The 18,126-nt window shown below is 42.6% G+C and overlaps 1 protein-coding gene across 2 annotated transcripts in view; it reads left to right on the top strand.

Moving 5' to 3' along the window:
- Positions 1-3,542: 3,542 nt before the first annotated feature.
- LPGAT1 (lysophosphatidylglycerol acyltransferase 1) overlaps positions 3,543-18,126 on the top strand; it is a 61,598-nt gene continuing 47,014 nt past the window's right edge. The window contains exons 1-2 of one of the 2 annotated variants that reach the window (XM_048297218.1): positions 3,543-3,601; positions 3,983-4,250. In XM_048297218.1, the coding sequence (XP_048153175.1) occupies positions 4,013-4,250 (238 nt within the window). In that variant the 5' untranslated portion in view covers positions 3,543-3,601; positions 3,983-4,012. Of the gene's footprint in view, positions 3,602-3,982; positions 4,251-5,157; positions 5,326-18,126 lie in introns of those variants that run through there. The other variant, XM_048297219.1, reaches the window with a different exon arrangement.

Genomic DNA, 18,126 nt, shown 5'->3' with positions numbered 1-18,126 from the left:
CAATGACAGTGGCTTAATCACTTCTGGAAGTGTACCCAGACATGGAAAACGTTACCTTCTTCAAAAGGCTTTCAAGGAGTTTATGACTGACACCTGACTGGAATCTTGCAACCAGATCCAGTGTTCAGATGCAGCCTGTGTGGATTAAACATCTTCCAGCCTATGCAGTAACCTGGGTATTGTTTAGGATTACTTGTTAAAGTAGCCAAATAGAACAGATGTTTGTTTATTACTATGACACATTCACACCTCTAACATGTTTTGCCTTCTTACTGGCAGGAATTAACCTGTGTTTTTGGTCTGTAGATTTTTATGAAGGTAAGTGGGAGACGACTCCAATATTTACTTATCTGCTCCAGCAATCGTTGACATCAGTTAATCACCTAATTTTACCAATGTTCATATCTCTATCTACCAGTTAATAAGCACATTAAAATGTATTTTACATCCCTGTCAGTATTTCTGTGAGGGTGAAAAGAGAAAGTTATAGGGAGGTATTCAGTCAAAAAACATGTAAACTTTAGAGAAATTATTAAAAAGGCCATAAAGTGAGAGCTGTTTATATTAACACTTTGCCCTTTTTTTTCCATATATGGTAGTAAAATGACAAACTATGTATAATGAAAGCTCATGAAGCTCAGAGACTGAGGAATTTCTTCCAGAAATTGGAATTTATTTTTTTAAAACCAAAACAAAAAATCACTTGTGATACTTCTGGGCTTCAGAGTTACTGACCTAATAAAAAATTGCTGCTTTTAGTTGTTTCCTTCTTTGTGTTTGCAGCAACAGCACACACGTACATGTAACTTTGTACCAGAAAGGATTCTTCAGAGGCTCAGGCTGGGTGACACAGCTGGCTTCCCAAGAGCAGTGAGGTTATTTCATTGTGCATGCTTCCTAGGACCTGGGATGTCCATGGGAAGGCCAGGAAATGAGGAATAGGGGTGGGTCTTTGCTACGAGCTCATTCAGCAGAATGCTAAACCACAGCTTCCTAAGCTCTAAGGCAGTCACTGACAAAGAATGAATGCTTTGTACAGCTGCTTCCCCATGTGTAATTCCTTTCTGCAGGATAAATTGCCTAATTCATTACTTGTCTAACATAATTTCTGCAGTCTCTCATTGGATGCATCAGATTTCAGAATAGTATTCCAAACTGTGCAGTGTGAATAAAATTAAGATACATAAAATTTTCTAAAAATTTATTATAATTATAATGAATATTTTTAATCTTGGAATTATACATAAACTAAGCTTCATTTTGCTGTTGTATGTAAAAAATTTAAATATATCCTTAATTATGGTCTAAAAATGGTTCTTTTTCTACCTGAGGATTCTGGAGCAAAATTTTGCTGAGAATAACTTCAAGAGTATACCCAGAGTTGTTTGTATGAAATATATTGAAAAAAAACCCAAAACCAACATAAAACTCAAGTTCTACTGATGCTGGTAACACTTCAGAACAGCTCAAGCTGACTGCATAATGATTACTGAGCACAACTGTCAGATTTAACCTAGATATAAAAATAACATGGACAAAAAACGCCCGGACTTGGAAACACTTAGGCAAGATGTGGCCTTTTTGTCAAAAAGGTCAGCAGTTTAGTTTTGTTTTGTTTTGTTCAAATAGAACACGATGGTACTATTCAGTTGTTTGCATTTTTAAGTTCTCAAATTAAATTTATCTGCAATAACAACTTTGTTTGCTTCCTGGAATGGAGGTTGGGATTTAATTTTGTTGATGGCACAGTCATCTCGGAAGCCTCATTGTCTAGGAAACGGTAGACTAGTTTTACACATGGCATGGTTAGTATGTGAAAACAATATGTTTTTCAGTCCACACATTACAATTTGAACTTTTTTTTTCTTTTCTCAGCACAAAAGACCCTCTAGCATGTTTCCTTGTTAAGGTGGTTTCAGCTGCTGCTCTTCCTTAAGAACACAAGCAGAGTTGAAATCACTTGCAAAAGCCATTCTGTTCAGTGTAAGTATTTTAACAGTTGAAGTAAGCTGAGGCCGCCTCAGTAAGCTCAGGCCAGAGAGGGCTGAAGGAGGTCTGGCAGTGCTCCTCCATGGCCTCTTCAGGGGTTACAGAGAAGGCAGGAGCAGACCTGTATCTGCACAGTGAACAGACAAGAGGCAACAGTCCTGTATTGCCACAACGATGATGCAGTTACACAAGAGGCAAAAAATCCTCACCCTGGAGTGGTTTTGTAAAGGTGCAGGGTCTCTGAGTGGGGCTGTAAAGTCTCTGCCCTCAGCTGCTTCTCTGCTGGGGTCAGGTGTCTCTCTAGGTTGGAGACCACTGCAGAGTTACTTTGGGGGTAGATAATGATGTTTGTGGCTGCTGGGGAGGGATGAGAGAGAAGAAAACTGGAGAAGTTGATCTGTAAAAAGCATGCACAAGGGACTTATGACTACAAGGACAAGACAAAATGCGCTGTTGCTGTCTGGGCCCAAAGGGTCTTTCTGATAGTGCTGAGGGAACCTGTGGCAGCATCCTCTTCTACCTTCCCCGACTGCCCAAGGAACCAAAAAACAAGGGTGAGCGGGTGTCATGCGGCCGAGCCATGCTGCTCCTTGGTCACAGAACCACAGTTAGAATGGGATCCACAAGGGTCATCGAATCCAACTCCCGGCCCTGCACGGGACATCCCCAGGAATCACACCATGTGCCTGAGAGCGTTGCCCAAACATTTCTTGAGCTCTGCCAGGTTTGGTGCTGTGACCACTGCCCTGGGCAGCCTGTGCCAGTGCCCAACCACCCTCTCGGTGAAGAGCCTTTTCCTAACATCCAGCTTAAACCTCCCCTGACACAACTTCAGGCCGTTCCCCCGTTCGTCCCAGTCTCGCCCCGCCGGGCTCCGGGACGGGAGAAGAAGCCCTGGGGGCAGCCCCTGCCCGTGCCCCCTCCGCGGAGCGCGGGCGTCCCGTGGGCCGGCCCGGGATGCGCTGCGGCGGGGCCGGCTGCGCTCCGGGATCCGTCCCGGTGTGTGTGCGTGTGAGCGGGAGGGTGCGGGGGCTGCGCGCTGCCCGGCGGGGGCGGCGCTCGCTGCAGCGCCAGCCCCGCTCCCGGGCGGTCACGGAGGACGCGGCGGGGGCGGGGAGCGCGGCCCCAGCGCCCGGCATGAACCCGCGTCGGGGGCTCGCAGGCGGCGGCGGTGCCGAGGTACGAACCCCCGCCCCTGGCAGGTGCAGGGTCCTCCCCCCGCCCGCGACACCGCCTGCCCTTGCGGGGCCGGGGTTCGGCGCGGTCCCGCCCGCGGGGCGCCGAGCCGAGCCGGCGGGGAGGGGAAGGGTGAGAGAGGGGAAGGGAAGGGAAAGCAAAGCGTGCCAGGCCCGGGCGCGGGAGAACCGAGGTGAACTCGCGGTCTGCGCCTGCCCGCCCGGCCCGGCGCTCCCGCCTCCCCCGCGCTCACGCCGCCCGCCCCCGTCTCTCCCTCCGCAGGGAGCCGCAGGGCGAGCAGCGCTGCCGCGGCCGGGCCAGCCACCTCCGGGTCCATGAGCCGCCGCCAGCCGCCGCCGCCAGCCGGGACCGCCGCCGCCGGGCCCAGCTCCCCCAGCCCCGCCGCTTCCGCCGCCGCTCCGCCGCCCCGCCGGAGGTGAGTCCCGCGGCCGGGCCGCCGCCGCCGCCCGCTGCCTTCCCGCCCCGCGGCCCCGGGCTCCTGTCAGCCGGAGCGGGGGAGAGGCCGCCGGCAGCCGCTGTAGCGCCCGCCGCCGTTTTGGGGAGGGGGAGATGGAGGGCGGCTGGGAGCACGGGTGTGTGCCCCGGCGGGAGTGCGGGCTGGGGTCCCCCGGAGCCCGGGGACGGAGGCGGTGCCGGCCGGAGGGTCGCGCCGCAGCCTTCGTGCCCCCGGGGCGGGGGTCGCTGCCTCCCCCGGTGACTCACGGCGGAGGCGGGCTGGGGCAGGGCTGGCGGACAGCCGCGCCTCGCCCCCTCGGGGAGCGCTACCTGTGCCACCTTGTTCTCCCTCTGCCCACAGGACGGTCCCGCGCCCTCCGCTGTGAAGAGCATGGCCGTGACTCTAGAGCAGGCCCGGCGGGTGGGCTATACCTGCCTGAAAGCACTCCTCAGGTTCGCTTTTATGGTCGCCAATAACCTGGTTGCTATTCCGTCCTACGTCTTGTATTTAATTATGCTGCAGCCTCTCCGAATATTGGACAGTAAAAGCTTCTGGTATATCGAAGGAGTGTTATTTAAATGGCTTTTAGCTATGGTGGCTTCCTGGGGCTGGTGGGCAGGATACACAGGTAAGAATATCTTATTAATTTAAAAAGTACTAATATGTTAAGAGACTGTTTTCATATGGGGCTGTATAGGGGAATGTCTGAATATTGTAGATATGCAGGATGTTTTTCTTTCAGGTTCCTTACACAGATGCGTTTCTGGGTTGACATGCTGTATGCATTTTTTAAATCATAGCTAGAAACTTACTGCTTTGCAGTCAGTATTTTTTCCTAGTAAAATGAGAAATACGAGTTTTCCTTAGTATCTTGATCATGTTATTTTAGTGTTACATGAAAAAGATACATCCCTTCAAAAACGGGTTGATTCGTACTGTGCATGTAGCTGGTAGAATTAACTTTTCTTATATAAAGTCTGTGTATCTCTAAATCATCTCCCCTTAGAAATATCAGGAGACAAGGCTAAGAAGTTTGACATGAAGCTCATGTCAGAAGAGTAGGTCTTCTATTCCTTCCAGCAGCAACTGTTTTCTGCCGTCTCAGAACGGAGGGAAACAGAGGGAACCTCTTCCATTCAAGTAATGATATGCAATATTTCTCAACTGTATGACTCTTCATTTACTGTTAGCAGTGCTAATTACAGTATCTGTAGGGTTTTTCCCTCTGCATGCTTGCTTTGCGGTTATTATTGGACTTGTTTTTGCTCGTTTAGTATTCATAGGCTCATCAAGGTGATGGACTGAACTGAAATATTAAGGAAGGCTCTGGTCTTGTCCTCAAATGCACTGATTTTCATCCTGGCTACTGCACTTTGTGCAAGCAAACAGTCATCAATTCTTTGTATGTGCTTTGGAAAGGGAAGAAATGAATCTACTGAGTGCAAAATATGAGCAGCCCTCCTAAAATTCTTTCCCTCTCTTCTGCCCAGGCTGCATCTGCAGGTCTTGTGTAAACAAGAAAAACAAGGAATGGCAGCACACAGCTCTGGAGTCTGGTCAGACTCCTGATTAGTCAGAAAGTCAGTGTTGACCCAGACGGAGTCTTGTTAGGCAACAAGAGCTGAAGCCTCTGTGCCAGTGTGGCTTTTGGTACCCTGTCGTGTGCCTTTCCGAGATGCACAAAGTTTCTATGGATACTCTAGGTGAGCTTCCCGTTCTTCTTCAGGAGATGGTGGCAGCAGCAGCAGCAAGCTAGGCTCTGATCTCTCGGGCTAGAACTGTCGCAACGTTGCACTGCTTCAAAACTGCCTTGCCTGGTACAGCTCAAGCTTATCCAGATCTGCTGTTTATAAACCTTTTTATATGTTTGCTCATTAAAAGAAGTCCACATAGTGTTTGCAGTGGCAGGTACACTTGTAAAAGTCTGCTTTATGTCTTAAAGGACAAAGGCCTTCCAGAAGGAAGGATTGACTTTCAAGGTGTCGTGTGTATTATTAATTGGAAATGGGAAAGTTTATGGACATAATGGTGATGTTAAGGTCATACAGCAAATGACCTCGAGGATTCACTGTGTATACTGAATGTGCTGGTTAAAATTCATTGTCCTGTGACAACTTTTGAAAGCCATTTCCTCAGGGTAGTTCTACTGCTGACTGCAGAACTGTGTGGTTTCTTTTGCCTATTGCTTGGGAGGTGGTCTTAGCATGATCTGCACATCCTAGAGTCTTCCTGAAGCATCTGTTGGTTGGTGTTGCTGATGTATCTTGACAATTTGAAATCATTTGTTTTACAGTCCTGAAATGTCTTAGTATATTTGTTTGAAGTATTTACAGACTGCTATGCAGAAGTGTTTTATGGGATGGTGTACGGGTAAGGAGGCCCTTCTTTTCGCTTTTCACTATGAAGCATGGCTTTTGGGGAGGATTTTAAGCAAATGCTTGTATGAAATTTTAGTTTAAATGCATTTTATTCGACACAAAGGCGTTAACATGTTTTATACTGAAAGCTATGAACTAGCAAGAACAGCTTATTTCTTTGTCCTTTCTTTAACCACATCAGTGCTCATCACCACATGCAGAGGAAACCTGGAGAGTGTATCTTTCTGGCTTCAAGCTATGTAGACAGGGTAATCTGTGTGTCTTTTTTCTGATTAACAGAGTTACAAAAAATTGCCACTAGGTCCCCTGTTTTTTATCGAGTATGACACAACTAACTCAGAACTGAAATACTGCTTTATTAGAGTTGGTGTCCAAGACTTGCAGTGGTGCATCTGAAAGAGACACTGCTCTGGAATCTTTTTTTTTTTTAATTCCAAAAAACTAAGTGAAAGGTAGGCTTCGGGGTGTTCTATCCTTGCAAAAGTAAATACAAGATAGTAGGTAAATAGTATGGGTTCATTGAAAAGATTAAAGATTTTTCTTTCGTCTAGCATAGTAGTTGGTGAGGGGGTTTTTTGTTGGTTTGTTCGTCTTTAAGAGGGTAAACGGATAAATAAGTTTACTTGTCTCTTAATTGGCAGGAGTGGTCTGCTTCAGTTGTGTCGAAAGTGTGTTTTAGTTCTTTAGTTTATTTATTTTTTCCTTTTCCGAGCTTGGGTAATCTCTTGGCTAAGAAGTGACATAAAACATTTGTAATTAGGAACTTAAACTCAGCCTGCAAAATAGATTCAGGGCGGACTTTTTTGCTCCTGTAATTTGTGTGTAATGTGTAGGAGGAAGCTCGACACCAAAGGAAGAAAATGTGATGAGTGCTAGCTTATTCTTCTGGGCTTTGCTGCTGTTGCATAATTGTTGGTGTATTTTATTGAATGTAGCTGGAAGAGCTGAGGAAGAACTCATGAACTGGGTCTGCCCATCTCTTCCTTGCCCCTGTCTAAACCTGGGGGTTTTTGTTAGGATCATAGAGGATTTATTACAGAAATTACCTGATCTGTGTCTGTATCAGTAGCTCTAATCTGTGCTTTTTGATAAATGTAGGTGTTTTGATAAATGTAGGTGTTTCTATTTGCAGATGCACTTGATATTATGTAAAGAGGTAGCGTATGACTGGACAAGCAAAATAAAGAAAAGAATGGGAAGAGAAATTGTAAAGGTCACTGTCCTCTCCCTAATCTTTTTCTTCTTAAGATGCAAGTATGAGAGAGAACTTGTGCATAATTGGTTTACTTTGATTTCTAAAGGGCAGAGTATGATAAATATCTCTGTTGTTCTCTTGAGCTCTATAGGGTTTCTTACGAAAATGAAAACTGAGTATGTTTTTATGAAGAGTGTACAGACAGTCTAGCAATGTTACTTTATTTTTATATTATTTCAAAAAGGCTTTCTTATAACTCTTCTAAATCTCCTTTTTTTTTAAAGGCTTTTTTTATAAATGCATTGCTCTTGTAGGAGCTGTTCAGCCAGGGCACTCGGAATCTGCATATTAGTGCGATTTGAAAGGCACCTTTGGATAATACTTCTAAATATTTTCCCGCATTTGTTGGAAGATGCATTCTAAAAAAAGCAAACTCGAGAGTGCTTGATCCTTTGTTGGCAAGTACCTTTTTCCCCTGTACTATAATTTGTCATTTAATAGATGAGTACACCAGATAGCACTAAATAGTGCAGTAGATGGGAGGGAGATGGAGCATATCTGTGGTGGTGAATTTCTGATGACCTTTTGCTCACCTACAAAACTAGTTTTAAAGCAGTTGTCTCACAGATTGAATCTTGTTTGGTCAAGTATTGCAGACTAAGTGTACTATCCATATACCTAATCAAATCACCAAAAACAGGACTGCTAGAGAGAAGCTTGCTTAATTTATTACACAGAGACAAACTGTTTTGTTGCCTTTCCTGCTATCTGAATGCAGAAGTCGGTAGGAGCCTGTGATGGTGTTGTTTCAGTATTGCAATTAGGAGTCTCTAGGACCGCAGAGTAATCAGTTGGCAGTGCAGTCCTGACACTCAGGGTGCTGATGTTCTGTTCCACTGCTCCACGCAGCTCGGTCCCGCTGTAGGGAGCAGTGCTTGTGCCCAGCCTGCGCCTCTGGCTGCGGATGTGGAGGAGCTGGCGGAGTGTGAGTGTCCTCTGGCTGCAGCAATCATCAGCTCCTCTGTCAGAGCACCAGGGGAGAGAAGCTGTGGGCTCTACAGGGTCGTGTGCACCTGGGGAGTGGGTTTCTTCAGAGCTGTGCCTGGAGTATTTGATATTCCAGCAGCAAAGAGGACACTTTGACAAAACCTTGTGTTTCAGCCTCTCAGTGACACGCAGAGCCTTGCAGTAATATTGGATAGGTCAGTGGTCTGTGGGCAGGTGGAAGAGAGTTATTCACCTCTTACCACATGCAAAAACTCTTAGTGCTGTGAGTATGCTTGCTAGTATAATGATGCAGCGCTTAATTAAAAGTGAACCAATCCTATGGTGTTGCTGTTCTGTGTCAGCCAGGATGATGACTAATTTTAAAGAGTGTCTGTAAGAATTGTCAGGTTTTGTCAAGTGAGGAGAATTTCTCTTTCCTTCTCTGTTGTTCAGCCAAGTAAAGAAAAACTGAGATTGAGATTTTGATTTTTAATTGTCCCCGTCTCCTCTCCTCCCAAGTGATTTAACTTTTATTGGCTGTTACATACGTGATTAGGATGTGACCACTCTGTAATTTTTTCAGCAGTCATACTTTTTTTTTCCTTCTAATGCAAAATCTTGTTTCCGTTTTATGAGTCAACAGCCTTAATTCCTCTAATCTTCTAAGAATGCAAATATTTTTGCCTTCCAGAGCTGTAAAAGATACAGGTGGAGTTGCTGTGACAACACTTCCTTGGTGCAGACAACATTTGCTGTCTGCGCTGCTTCTCATGACGGGTCAGCCCCTCTCCTTGGGCAGGAAGTGCAGCAGAAGCTGAAGGACAGCAGATGAGATAAAGTAAATTTTTTCTCCCAAATAAGGCAGGCAGTGTTATTTCAGGAGACCTATGTATGCCTCTAACCCTGCCATTGGTTCTACCCTCCTCAGTTCCTACAGTGTGATTTTTCATTGTCAGTATTTTGGTTTTAGGTCCAGTCACTACTCTGAGGACTGGGCAGGGAGAAGCACAGCAAAACAGCTTCTGGTTTTGGGGTCAGGCAGTGTGTGAAATGGAGAAGGAAAATTGTTCTTGTTAACGTTTTCTTAGAATGTGCAAAAATACCTGATGTGACTCAGTAGATTTGGGTAGCAATGTACTGCACATAAACTTCTGGTTTATGCTGTGGGCGTGTGTTGAGTTTCTAGGCAATCTCTGACTTAAATGAAGCTTTCCCTGATGTGAAGGTTATACTGAGATCAAGCAGGAGTCTTTGAATTCATTTTGCTGCTTGTAAGAGGAGGTTTGTGTGTAACTTTGGAGCTGTCTCGATAAGAAAAGGTCAGAGTTGAATGAGCTGGGGACACTGGAGCTGTTTCCACCATGGCCTCAGAGCAAACACCCATTGCAGCTTTGCGTAAGAGGAGGGAAAGTGTACAGTGAACTCAGTGTCAATTTCTCCATGCATGTGATGTGTCTGCAAAGAGTGCTATACAAAGACCCTTGTCCTTTTCTGATGACATGAGAAATCACATCAGGAAATCCCCGTATCTCCTTTTGGGAACATGGGTTACAGTTACCATACTTCTTTGTAGTTCATCTAATGCCAGCAAATGTAATCTAGTGTGTCAAAAGCAGTAAAGCTTGTATTTTATTTTTCTGTTGTATCATTTCACTGTAAAGGGTCATTCTAAAAGATTAGATAGTGAAATATTCTCTGAGTTTTATTTTCAGAAAGCTGCTGCCTCCTGGCACAAAACTTAGAGTAAAAGCACACACTCTTGTTTTTGTTGTTTGTTGATATTTTAGTCCTTTTTTTATTTTTGTTTGTTTAGGGGTTTTTTCCTTTTTTTTTTTTAGAGCAGGTTGGTCTCTGCTCCTGTTTCACCTACTCTGGATAATACAAGAGCTATTGGAAGCCTACCAAAGCATAGTAAAGATGAAATTATTGATGAATACCTATACAGAAAGGTGTGATTCTATACTTTTAAGTCCAGCAATGGCTGTGGGATGCATCTAAATTAGCTCATGTGCTAACAGCCAAAGGAAAACAAAGTTTTAGGAATTCTGGGTTCTGTTCCGCCTTATTGCCAAGTTTGCTATTTTTAGCATGTGTTTTATCCCTCCTAGTTCTTCTGGGCCTTTTTTTTTAACATATCTATTCACATTAGTCTTCTTACTTCTCCCTTCATTACTGAAAGGATATGACTAAGAATACCTGAGAGGTGTGTCTCTGTTCTCTTCACCTTTTCCTGTTCTGTTCCTTGATCGTAGGCTTTTAGGAACCATGTGAAATAATTACAGGAAAGCTTTGTCCAGCTTTGATTTGGACAAGCAAAATCTTAGTTAAATTCTTTGTCCACAAATTCTTTGAAGTGATTTTTTTTTTCCACTTGAGCAGTGTCATCGTGTGTATTGGGACGTGTCAGAGATTATGCCTTTATGTCAAAGATGCAATTTCTCACACTCATTTAGTGTAACTGTTCTAAAGCATGAAAGTTTTAGAGATTTTCAAGAAAGCTGGAGAAAAAAATTGAATGTTTAATGTGGAGAAGAAAATTTATTTTCTCTGATGTTTTGTTCTGGGAAGTTACTTTTTTAGAATGAGGCTCAAACAGACAAACAGAATACATCAGTTGCCCTTTTTCTCTCGTGTCTGAGAGGGATAGAAAAGTCTTGCCAAAGGTTAGTTTGGCAAGGTTTTAAGGTGCTGAAAAATTGAAGAGTTGTGCAACCTTAATTAGACAGGATAGTCAGTAAATCCTTTATGGAATACAGTCTTAGTGGTATAACTCTCCAGTGTGACCTGAGCTGAAGTACAGCTCCAAGATACGTAACTGGCTGGCATTTGTTGCAGTGGGATGTAAACTCTGATGTGGAGGATGACCTGTCAAATGCATGAGTGCATAGGCATGGAATTGCACTGCTCCTGCAGCCAGCACAGCTCAGATAAAAGTCCAGCCATTGGATGTGCACTTACTGAAATAAATAAGGCTAATGTGTTTGCATTCCCAAAAATGTTCTGTGACACCAGTGAGGGATTCTGTGTATGAGGCTGGTCTGTGTTTTTTCCTCTCCACTCCCCCCCCACCAAAGCATTTCAAGCAGGCAGTGCTGCAGAAGAAAGCCAATCTCAGCCTTTCAGACTCATCCTAGCACCATTGCTTCAGTTCAATTGGCCAAATATTTAATGATTGTATGGTGATCTGTATCACATCTGGCCCTGGCCCACGCTAAAACTACCCACCCCTTTTTTTGCTGGGTGAATTAGAAAACACAATCACTAACCCAGTCCATTTTGTGGGTGTGGTGAGAGAAGGTAGGTACAAACAGCAAGGAGAAAGAGGAAGGAAATGCATGTTTTGGTGACAGTACCAGCTTTAGTGTATTTTTTTAACTACTGATTATGGCCCCAGTTCAAGAGAGCAGTCCTGTGCAGGATAGGGCTTTAGTGTGTGAATAAAATGTCACTGAAGTAGACTTCTTCATCTTTTCTGACTATTTTCTTAACTGGTTAATATTGTTTAGATTGGAAAAGTGCCTTCTGCCAAATTCTTTTAGAGAAGAAAACTAAGCTTAGGGTGAGAACAAAGGACTAGGGTGAACTGAAAACTAGTTGATAAAGGAATAAGAAGACCAGTGGTTCTAGTGCAAGCTCAGCAGTGGGGTTCCTCTAAAGTTATTTATGTGTACTATTTGAATTTGTCAGCTACAGAGACAATTCAAGAGAACTTCAAAAGTACTTAAGCTGCACGAATAGCCAACACGTTGCAGAAGTTGTTTAGTGTTGAACATTATAAAGTAATAAACATTTAAGTAAAGTAGCAGTTCAGAAAAGAAATGAGAACCATCATGGAGAGCTTAGGGAAAGTTTTGTCTCAATGAACAACTATACCTTCTGTTCTAAAATATGTAAAGGACAGGATGGAGAATAATACTAAAAAAATATCAGTGGTTCACCTTCACAGTTCAATAGTTTTGTCTCAGTTGTTCTAAAGCTACTGAAGAATTAAGACCTCTCTAAGAGAGTCATGAGCCTCATTAGTGCAGGCTGAAATCAAACCAGAACCATTTCACTCACAGCCTAACTTGAAGTAGAACCAAATTGGGCAAGTCAGTGATTCTGTTTCCTAGCCAGAATAAAAGAGATTCAATCTCCTTGACTCTTTGTAAAGAAGAAGGGAATTTTTAGTGTCCCCCTTAAAATGTAGAACATTTCAAATCTTTAAGATTTAGTAAGACAGTAGTACATGGAGGTTTTGTTTAATTTTTTTCTTAAATACTTTCATTATGCCTTTTCCCAGTGCTTTACCAGATAATGCCAATGGTGTTAGTTCTTTTGATTCATACAGCATAACCTGAAAACTTCTTGTTTAAATGTTATAGTTGTAAAGGGTAAGGAAATGTCCCTGTTTAAGGAGTTTAATAGTTCATAGCTTAGAGACTCACCTCAGCTTTGTAATTTAAGTAAAGGAGGGGAGGAAAGATTAATAGCTTTATTACTGCTGCTCACTTATGTGGAACTAAAAATAGAAATGGTGTTCTAAGAGCAAGGGGCAGAGCTGCTACTATTTGGGAGGACATGAGTTCAGGAAAGCTGCTTCTTTCGGACAGTGGCATCAGTGCTTGTGGATTTGGGGTATTTTTGGTGGCAAAAGGGAGGCCTGTGACTTCTCTTAAAATTTAGTTTAATTGGTTTTCTAGGATCACGTAGTTACAAGCTTGTGGAGTTTCTGTGAGAGTCCATAGTGTCTGTGTGTGCTTGCCAGAACTGGGGGGGAGAAAAAACCCCATCAATATTAAGAATGCATACTTTTGGTTAATTTAAGCATCAGTTATGTTTGAGTGTGGTGGGCCATCAAACACCATTTTAATATAATTTTGTGACTTGGGTTTTTATTACCCATGTAGATAAATGTGACCATGTTTAAGTATAGTTTCCTGATAAGATTAAGGTACTTGTTTAACAGCTATTCTTTCTCTCACCTCTCCCACACTTCTGATTTGCTTCCTTGCAAATCTGTCTGCAGTTGACCAGATGGTTCGGATTTCAGGCATAATTGTGTTCTCATGAGTTTTGTGAAAATTGACAGCTGAGCGGAGGAGAGAGACCCAAGTTTGTGCCTCAGCTGAGGGTAGTGCAGGCAGACTCAGCCATTGTATGTCTTGTTTGACATCTGCTGCTTGTTCAAACAGTGCATCAATGATTTAGGGTTTGCCACAGTGCCAGCATATCTTGTCCATCTTGTTGGGGAGAAGGAGGTTAGACAACAAGGTTTCGGGAAGTCAGCATTTGTTACTTCTGCTTCTGAAGCAACACATTAACCTGGCAGTGGCAGATGGTGCTGGAAGCAGCATTCTTTCCTGTAGGGTTTAGTACACCTTGCTTAGCACAGCCTTTTAGGTCCAAAAGGCATGTGCAGAAAACTCTTTAGTCTTAATGTTAGGAAAAAGGCTAACTGGTAAAAGAACTTAATGTATTGAGCTTTCAATACCCTCTGCTCTAAATTGAACAGTAGTTCAGGTAGCCTCCTAAAAAGAGGACTGGGAGGACATCAACCTGACTGAAATTCCATCCTGATTTTGTCCAGGACAGTGTTAATTTTCCTCTTAAAACCACAACAAACTCTCAAGAAAGAACAGTGATGCTCAGATTACTCTAGGCAGATCAAAGTAAAAAACAGTTGTGAATCTGACCCAGGGACATGTAAAAACATGAAGGTCAAGGTATATTTGAGTATATTTGGGAAAACCTGGGAGAGAGCAGTGGTGTGGGTTGTAAGCAGCATGAGAGTCTGTCAATAAGGGTTCTCTACCACTGTGCAGCACTTGTGAAGGCATCAGATTAGAAGTGTGGCCTCTTGAGTTTTGTACCTGAACCTGTCCTGTTTTGATATGCATAAATATATATAGATGGCCTGGAAAATCTCCAACTCTGGTACCTGCCAGTTTGCTTTCCAAATGCATTCTTCTTTCTTACCCATTTTTATTTCCTGTGGTTTTCTCTGGCATAAAACTCAGTTGATGTTTCTCCTGTCAGCAGCATTACTTGGAAGTAAATATAACTGTAGCCTGTGTATACATTAATAGAGAATGAAGGACCTGTGAGGTTCAGTTTACATTTGTAAAAATGCTTCCAGATGCAGGCGTGGTTAATATAAATGTCTGTTAAACCTCTTGCATGGATGATACGAAAGTGAACAGATGAATATTTTTTGTGTTTGGAACTCTTCTGTTCGTATTATCAAACCTAATACTTTGGTCTTCTAACTTAGTAACAGAGGAAGGGAATGTGGCAACGGTGAGGTCTTTGCCCAGGTAATTCTGTTGTCTTGGTTAACGCGTCGCGAAACCCTCAAGATCATTTGATGCCTATCTTGGGCTTCTGGAGTTTGACAAGATTTCTGCAGGCTGGAAGAGCACTTTTGTTCCTCCTCTGTTTCAAAGGGAGAAAATACTGAAGCATACCTTTTTTTTTCCTCTTCATTGCTTACATTCTCTGATTTGTTTTAACATCCTACTGAACTTAAAAAGCCAAAATGCAGAGCTGAGTTCATGTAACCACAAGTGGTGTCCCTGTAGGAGGGCAAAGGGTTATTTTGGGTGGCTGCTGTGGGAAGGAGCTGTAGCAGGTGGTCTCCTCCCTTCTTTTCCAGTCCCCTTGCCACCCTTTCCTGATACTTAGCAAAAACTGTATGGCAAATCTGAGTGTCTGGTTGCTCACTGGGTTTGATCTGAGGCAGTTTTCTTTGAGCAAAATACGGCGGATTTGGTTGGATAGGTAGAATTCAATGTTGGACCTGTATTGACCAAAGCTCTTACTCTGTGGGAGTGCTAGACTTCTGTAGCCCTACTATTTTTTTTTTTTTTTTTTTTTTTTTTTTTTTTTTTGCCTAGTTTTCTTTTTGTTTGAAGAAAAAGTCATTTGTAAGACTTCTGGCAAGAGTTTCAGGAGGAGAGTAAGCCAAGGCACTAGTAGCCACAGATCATAACAAGTTGCATTTAAAGTGCTTACAGTGCCTATTGCTACCCACAGACTTACAAGTATTCACATTAATCATTTAATTGTAAAGTAGAAGTTCGAGAGTCATCAAATCTTTCATTTGTGGCACCCTTCTATATTTGAAATGGAGAAGCCTATTTCCACAGTCTCTTTCACAACTCTGTTGTTAAACCCCTTTATGGGTGCTCTCCAGAGAAACTGCTCTGCACCGAAGTAGCTTTTAATTGAAGTACTTTGAAGTCTGTTCTTTTTCTTTTTTTGTTTCACAGCATTTTCCTGCTGTCATTTTCACCATTTGTTCCAAATCTATAGAAATTTTTTAATATTTGAGCTGTGGAATTCTTTTTTAATTTGAGGAGCGAGAAGAGCGGGAGAAGGAGAAGCGTCAATTACTGTCATTGTAGAAACATATTTCACAATTTGAGACTGGGTATTTCATTGAAGGTGCATTGTATACTGATCTGTGCCCCAAGTACGAAGGATAGATACTGAAATCATCCATTCAGAATGTTTGAATAAATTTGTTTCTGTAGAGTGACCATTTTATATTTGTGAAAAGTACTACTGAAATTCCAAGTAGTTGCTGTTGGCCACAAATCCAAGGTACTTCTTGCAGCTGTCAGCAGGTGTAAGAGGATTATTTGTTTTGTAATAGTAACAGATGCCAGAGAGCTAAACTTTTTTAAAATTAGGAGCAGTAAACTTTCTGCTGCTGCTGCTTTGAGGTACATCAGCAATAATAATAAAATGACAGGCTGTTTTTTCCTGCTAATTACTTAATTTGTGATAGCCTGAGTGTGCCATTAAAGGTATTACTTCTGATTTTATGATGGGCTTCTGCTTACTGTCAACCTGAAACCTGGCCACGCATTTAATTCTTAAAAGTCGCTGAACTGGTATAGCATAACCTCGGGCAAATTTAATAAGAGGTTTTGTTCTCTTGAATCATTTGTTGTGTCATACCAACAAAAGTAATACTTAAGTTCCCAGCCAGAATTGGTGTCATACACATTCCAGCATGCTTCTCAAACTTTCTGTGGCCTCTTGTAATGGGATTTGCATAAACAGAAACATAAAACTAAATATAGGAATTTACTATTATATTTATTTGCACCATTAGCTTCTAATTGGTTTATGATTAAATTATTTCATTAAATTTGTGGTAACCGAACATCATTTTCCCCCTGGCCTTTATAAAATCCATTATTTGGAAAAAATTAACCTGGTATCTAACAAGTCCAAGGGACAATGTTTTCACAGTTCTTGTTCATGTCACAACTTCCTTGTTGTAAAGACTGTTACTTTTAGCGTGGATGAGAAGTTTTTCAAAGTCCTTGAAACCTAATGGTAGAAACATTTAAGGCTTCTCTTAAAAGGTTTATCTTTCTTTCTTGCATCTGTACCCAGTTATTTTTTGATTCTTTGCAGGCCTTTCATTTTTAAGTGTCCCCCTCCACACTGCAACTTGAGACTGCCCAGTGCCTGGGTGTGTTCTGTGGTTTATGGCCACGCTATCCCGCTGGAACTGGAGAATGGCACAGAGGTGTGTGGGTGGAGAAGAGAGTAATGCTGCAGCTGTTGATTAGTAGTCTGTTTTATGGCTTGAGGATATTAATTTTCAGATTATGCTGCATCTGCATTCTCAGTGTTCTTGTGATCATTCAGGCGCTCAGTAGCTGTTCTTTCTGTCCAGACTTGACTAAGTTGAAAAGATTTAAATGGTCAGTGTCCTTCAAGTAGAGACAAGCTCCTCAGTTCTGAGGTCACTGTAAGCAGACAACAAATAAGTGCACTGAAAGGCCTTTTGCCTTTCCCATTTAACCCAGTTAATCTGAAAGTAAAGGGTTTTCCAAATACATCTGGCACAACTTTTATGTGGTGATTATTTGTACTGGACAATGAGCTGGGCTGGAAAACATCAGCTGTATAACAAGACATCATCATGTCTTGTGGTAACCTAGGCAAGACCTGAAGAATATGAAAAGGTAACTGCAAGGTGTCAACTTGGTTTGGGTAAACAGAAGTTAATGATCAGAGCTGGGATATAAGGGGTGATCTTACCGCAGTTAGAATCTTGACTTCCAGTAATAGTATTGTTTTCTTGACTTGAACCTTCAGCCAGTGGTTAAAGTCATGCAGCTTGCTTCCCTGAGGAGGAAGAGTAGATTGAGATCTGGTTTTGTTTGTTTGTATTTAATCAATATGACTTATTTAAAGGATATACGAAATACCATGGTTTTCTGAGCCCAGTTGATTTGAACACTGAGAAAATGATTTCCTTGCTCAGTAGTGTAATTAGTTGGTTTTTTTTAACATAGCATATCTTTTGAAAAGCATAGTCTTAGTCCTTAACTGTTGTTACTCTGGCAGCTTTTCTTGATGTGTACCCTCTTGGTGTAACCCTTGCCTGTGCTCAGACCCAGGGGTGCAGTTCAGAGCTAAGCAGTTGAATGTTTGGGGGCTGATCAGGCTTTTCACCATGCTATTAATTAGGGTTTGTATGTACAGAGAGATGAATGCAAACTCTCACTTGGAGTTTTAGGCAAGTTCCACATCTTGTTTAAAGAAAAGCAATGCTTGCTCACTTGCAGTCCTATTGCAGTTTTCTGGTTCCTGTATTGCATAAACCTCAAGGCACTTCAGAGGATGTTTCATGGGTACCAGAAAACCCTTGAGTTACCTCTCTAACTACTAGTGCACTAGAATAGCTGTGTTCTATCAGTTTCCTATGAGAAATTGCTTTCTCTCTTCCTGCAGTCCAGTGACAGTTTGCTGCATTCTGCATACCTTTTACCTCAAAAAGAGCCTCTTGTGTAGTGCTCTGAAAAGTTGGTGGTCCCAAATCATACAGTAACTTAAAACTTGCAGTAAAAAATGTGAATGAGACTTACAACTAGTGTATTTTCATTGCTGGCCACCCTCTCCAGTCCCTCGTGCAGTATGTAATAACTAAATTTGGCTGA

Source organism: Corvus hawaiiensis, chromosome 3 (genome assembly GCF_020740725.1).
Source record: "Corvus hawaiiensis isolate bCorHaw1 chromosome 3, bCorHaw1.pri.cur, whole genome shotgun sequence".
Taxonomy (NCBI): Eukaryota; Metazoa; Chordata; class Aves; order Passeriformes; family Corvidae; genus Corvus; species Corvus hawaiiensis.
The sequence above is the reverse complement of the archived record's forward strand: the minus strand, read 5'-3'. Positions and strand labels throughout refer to the sequence as shown.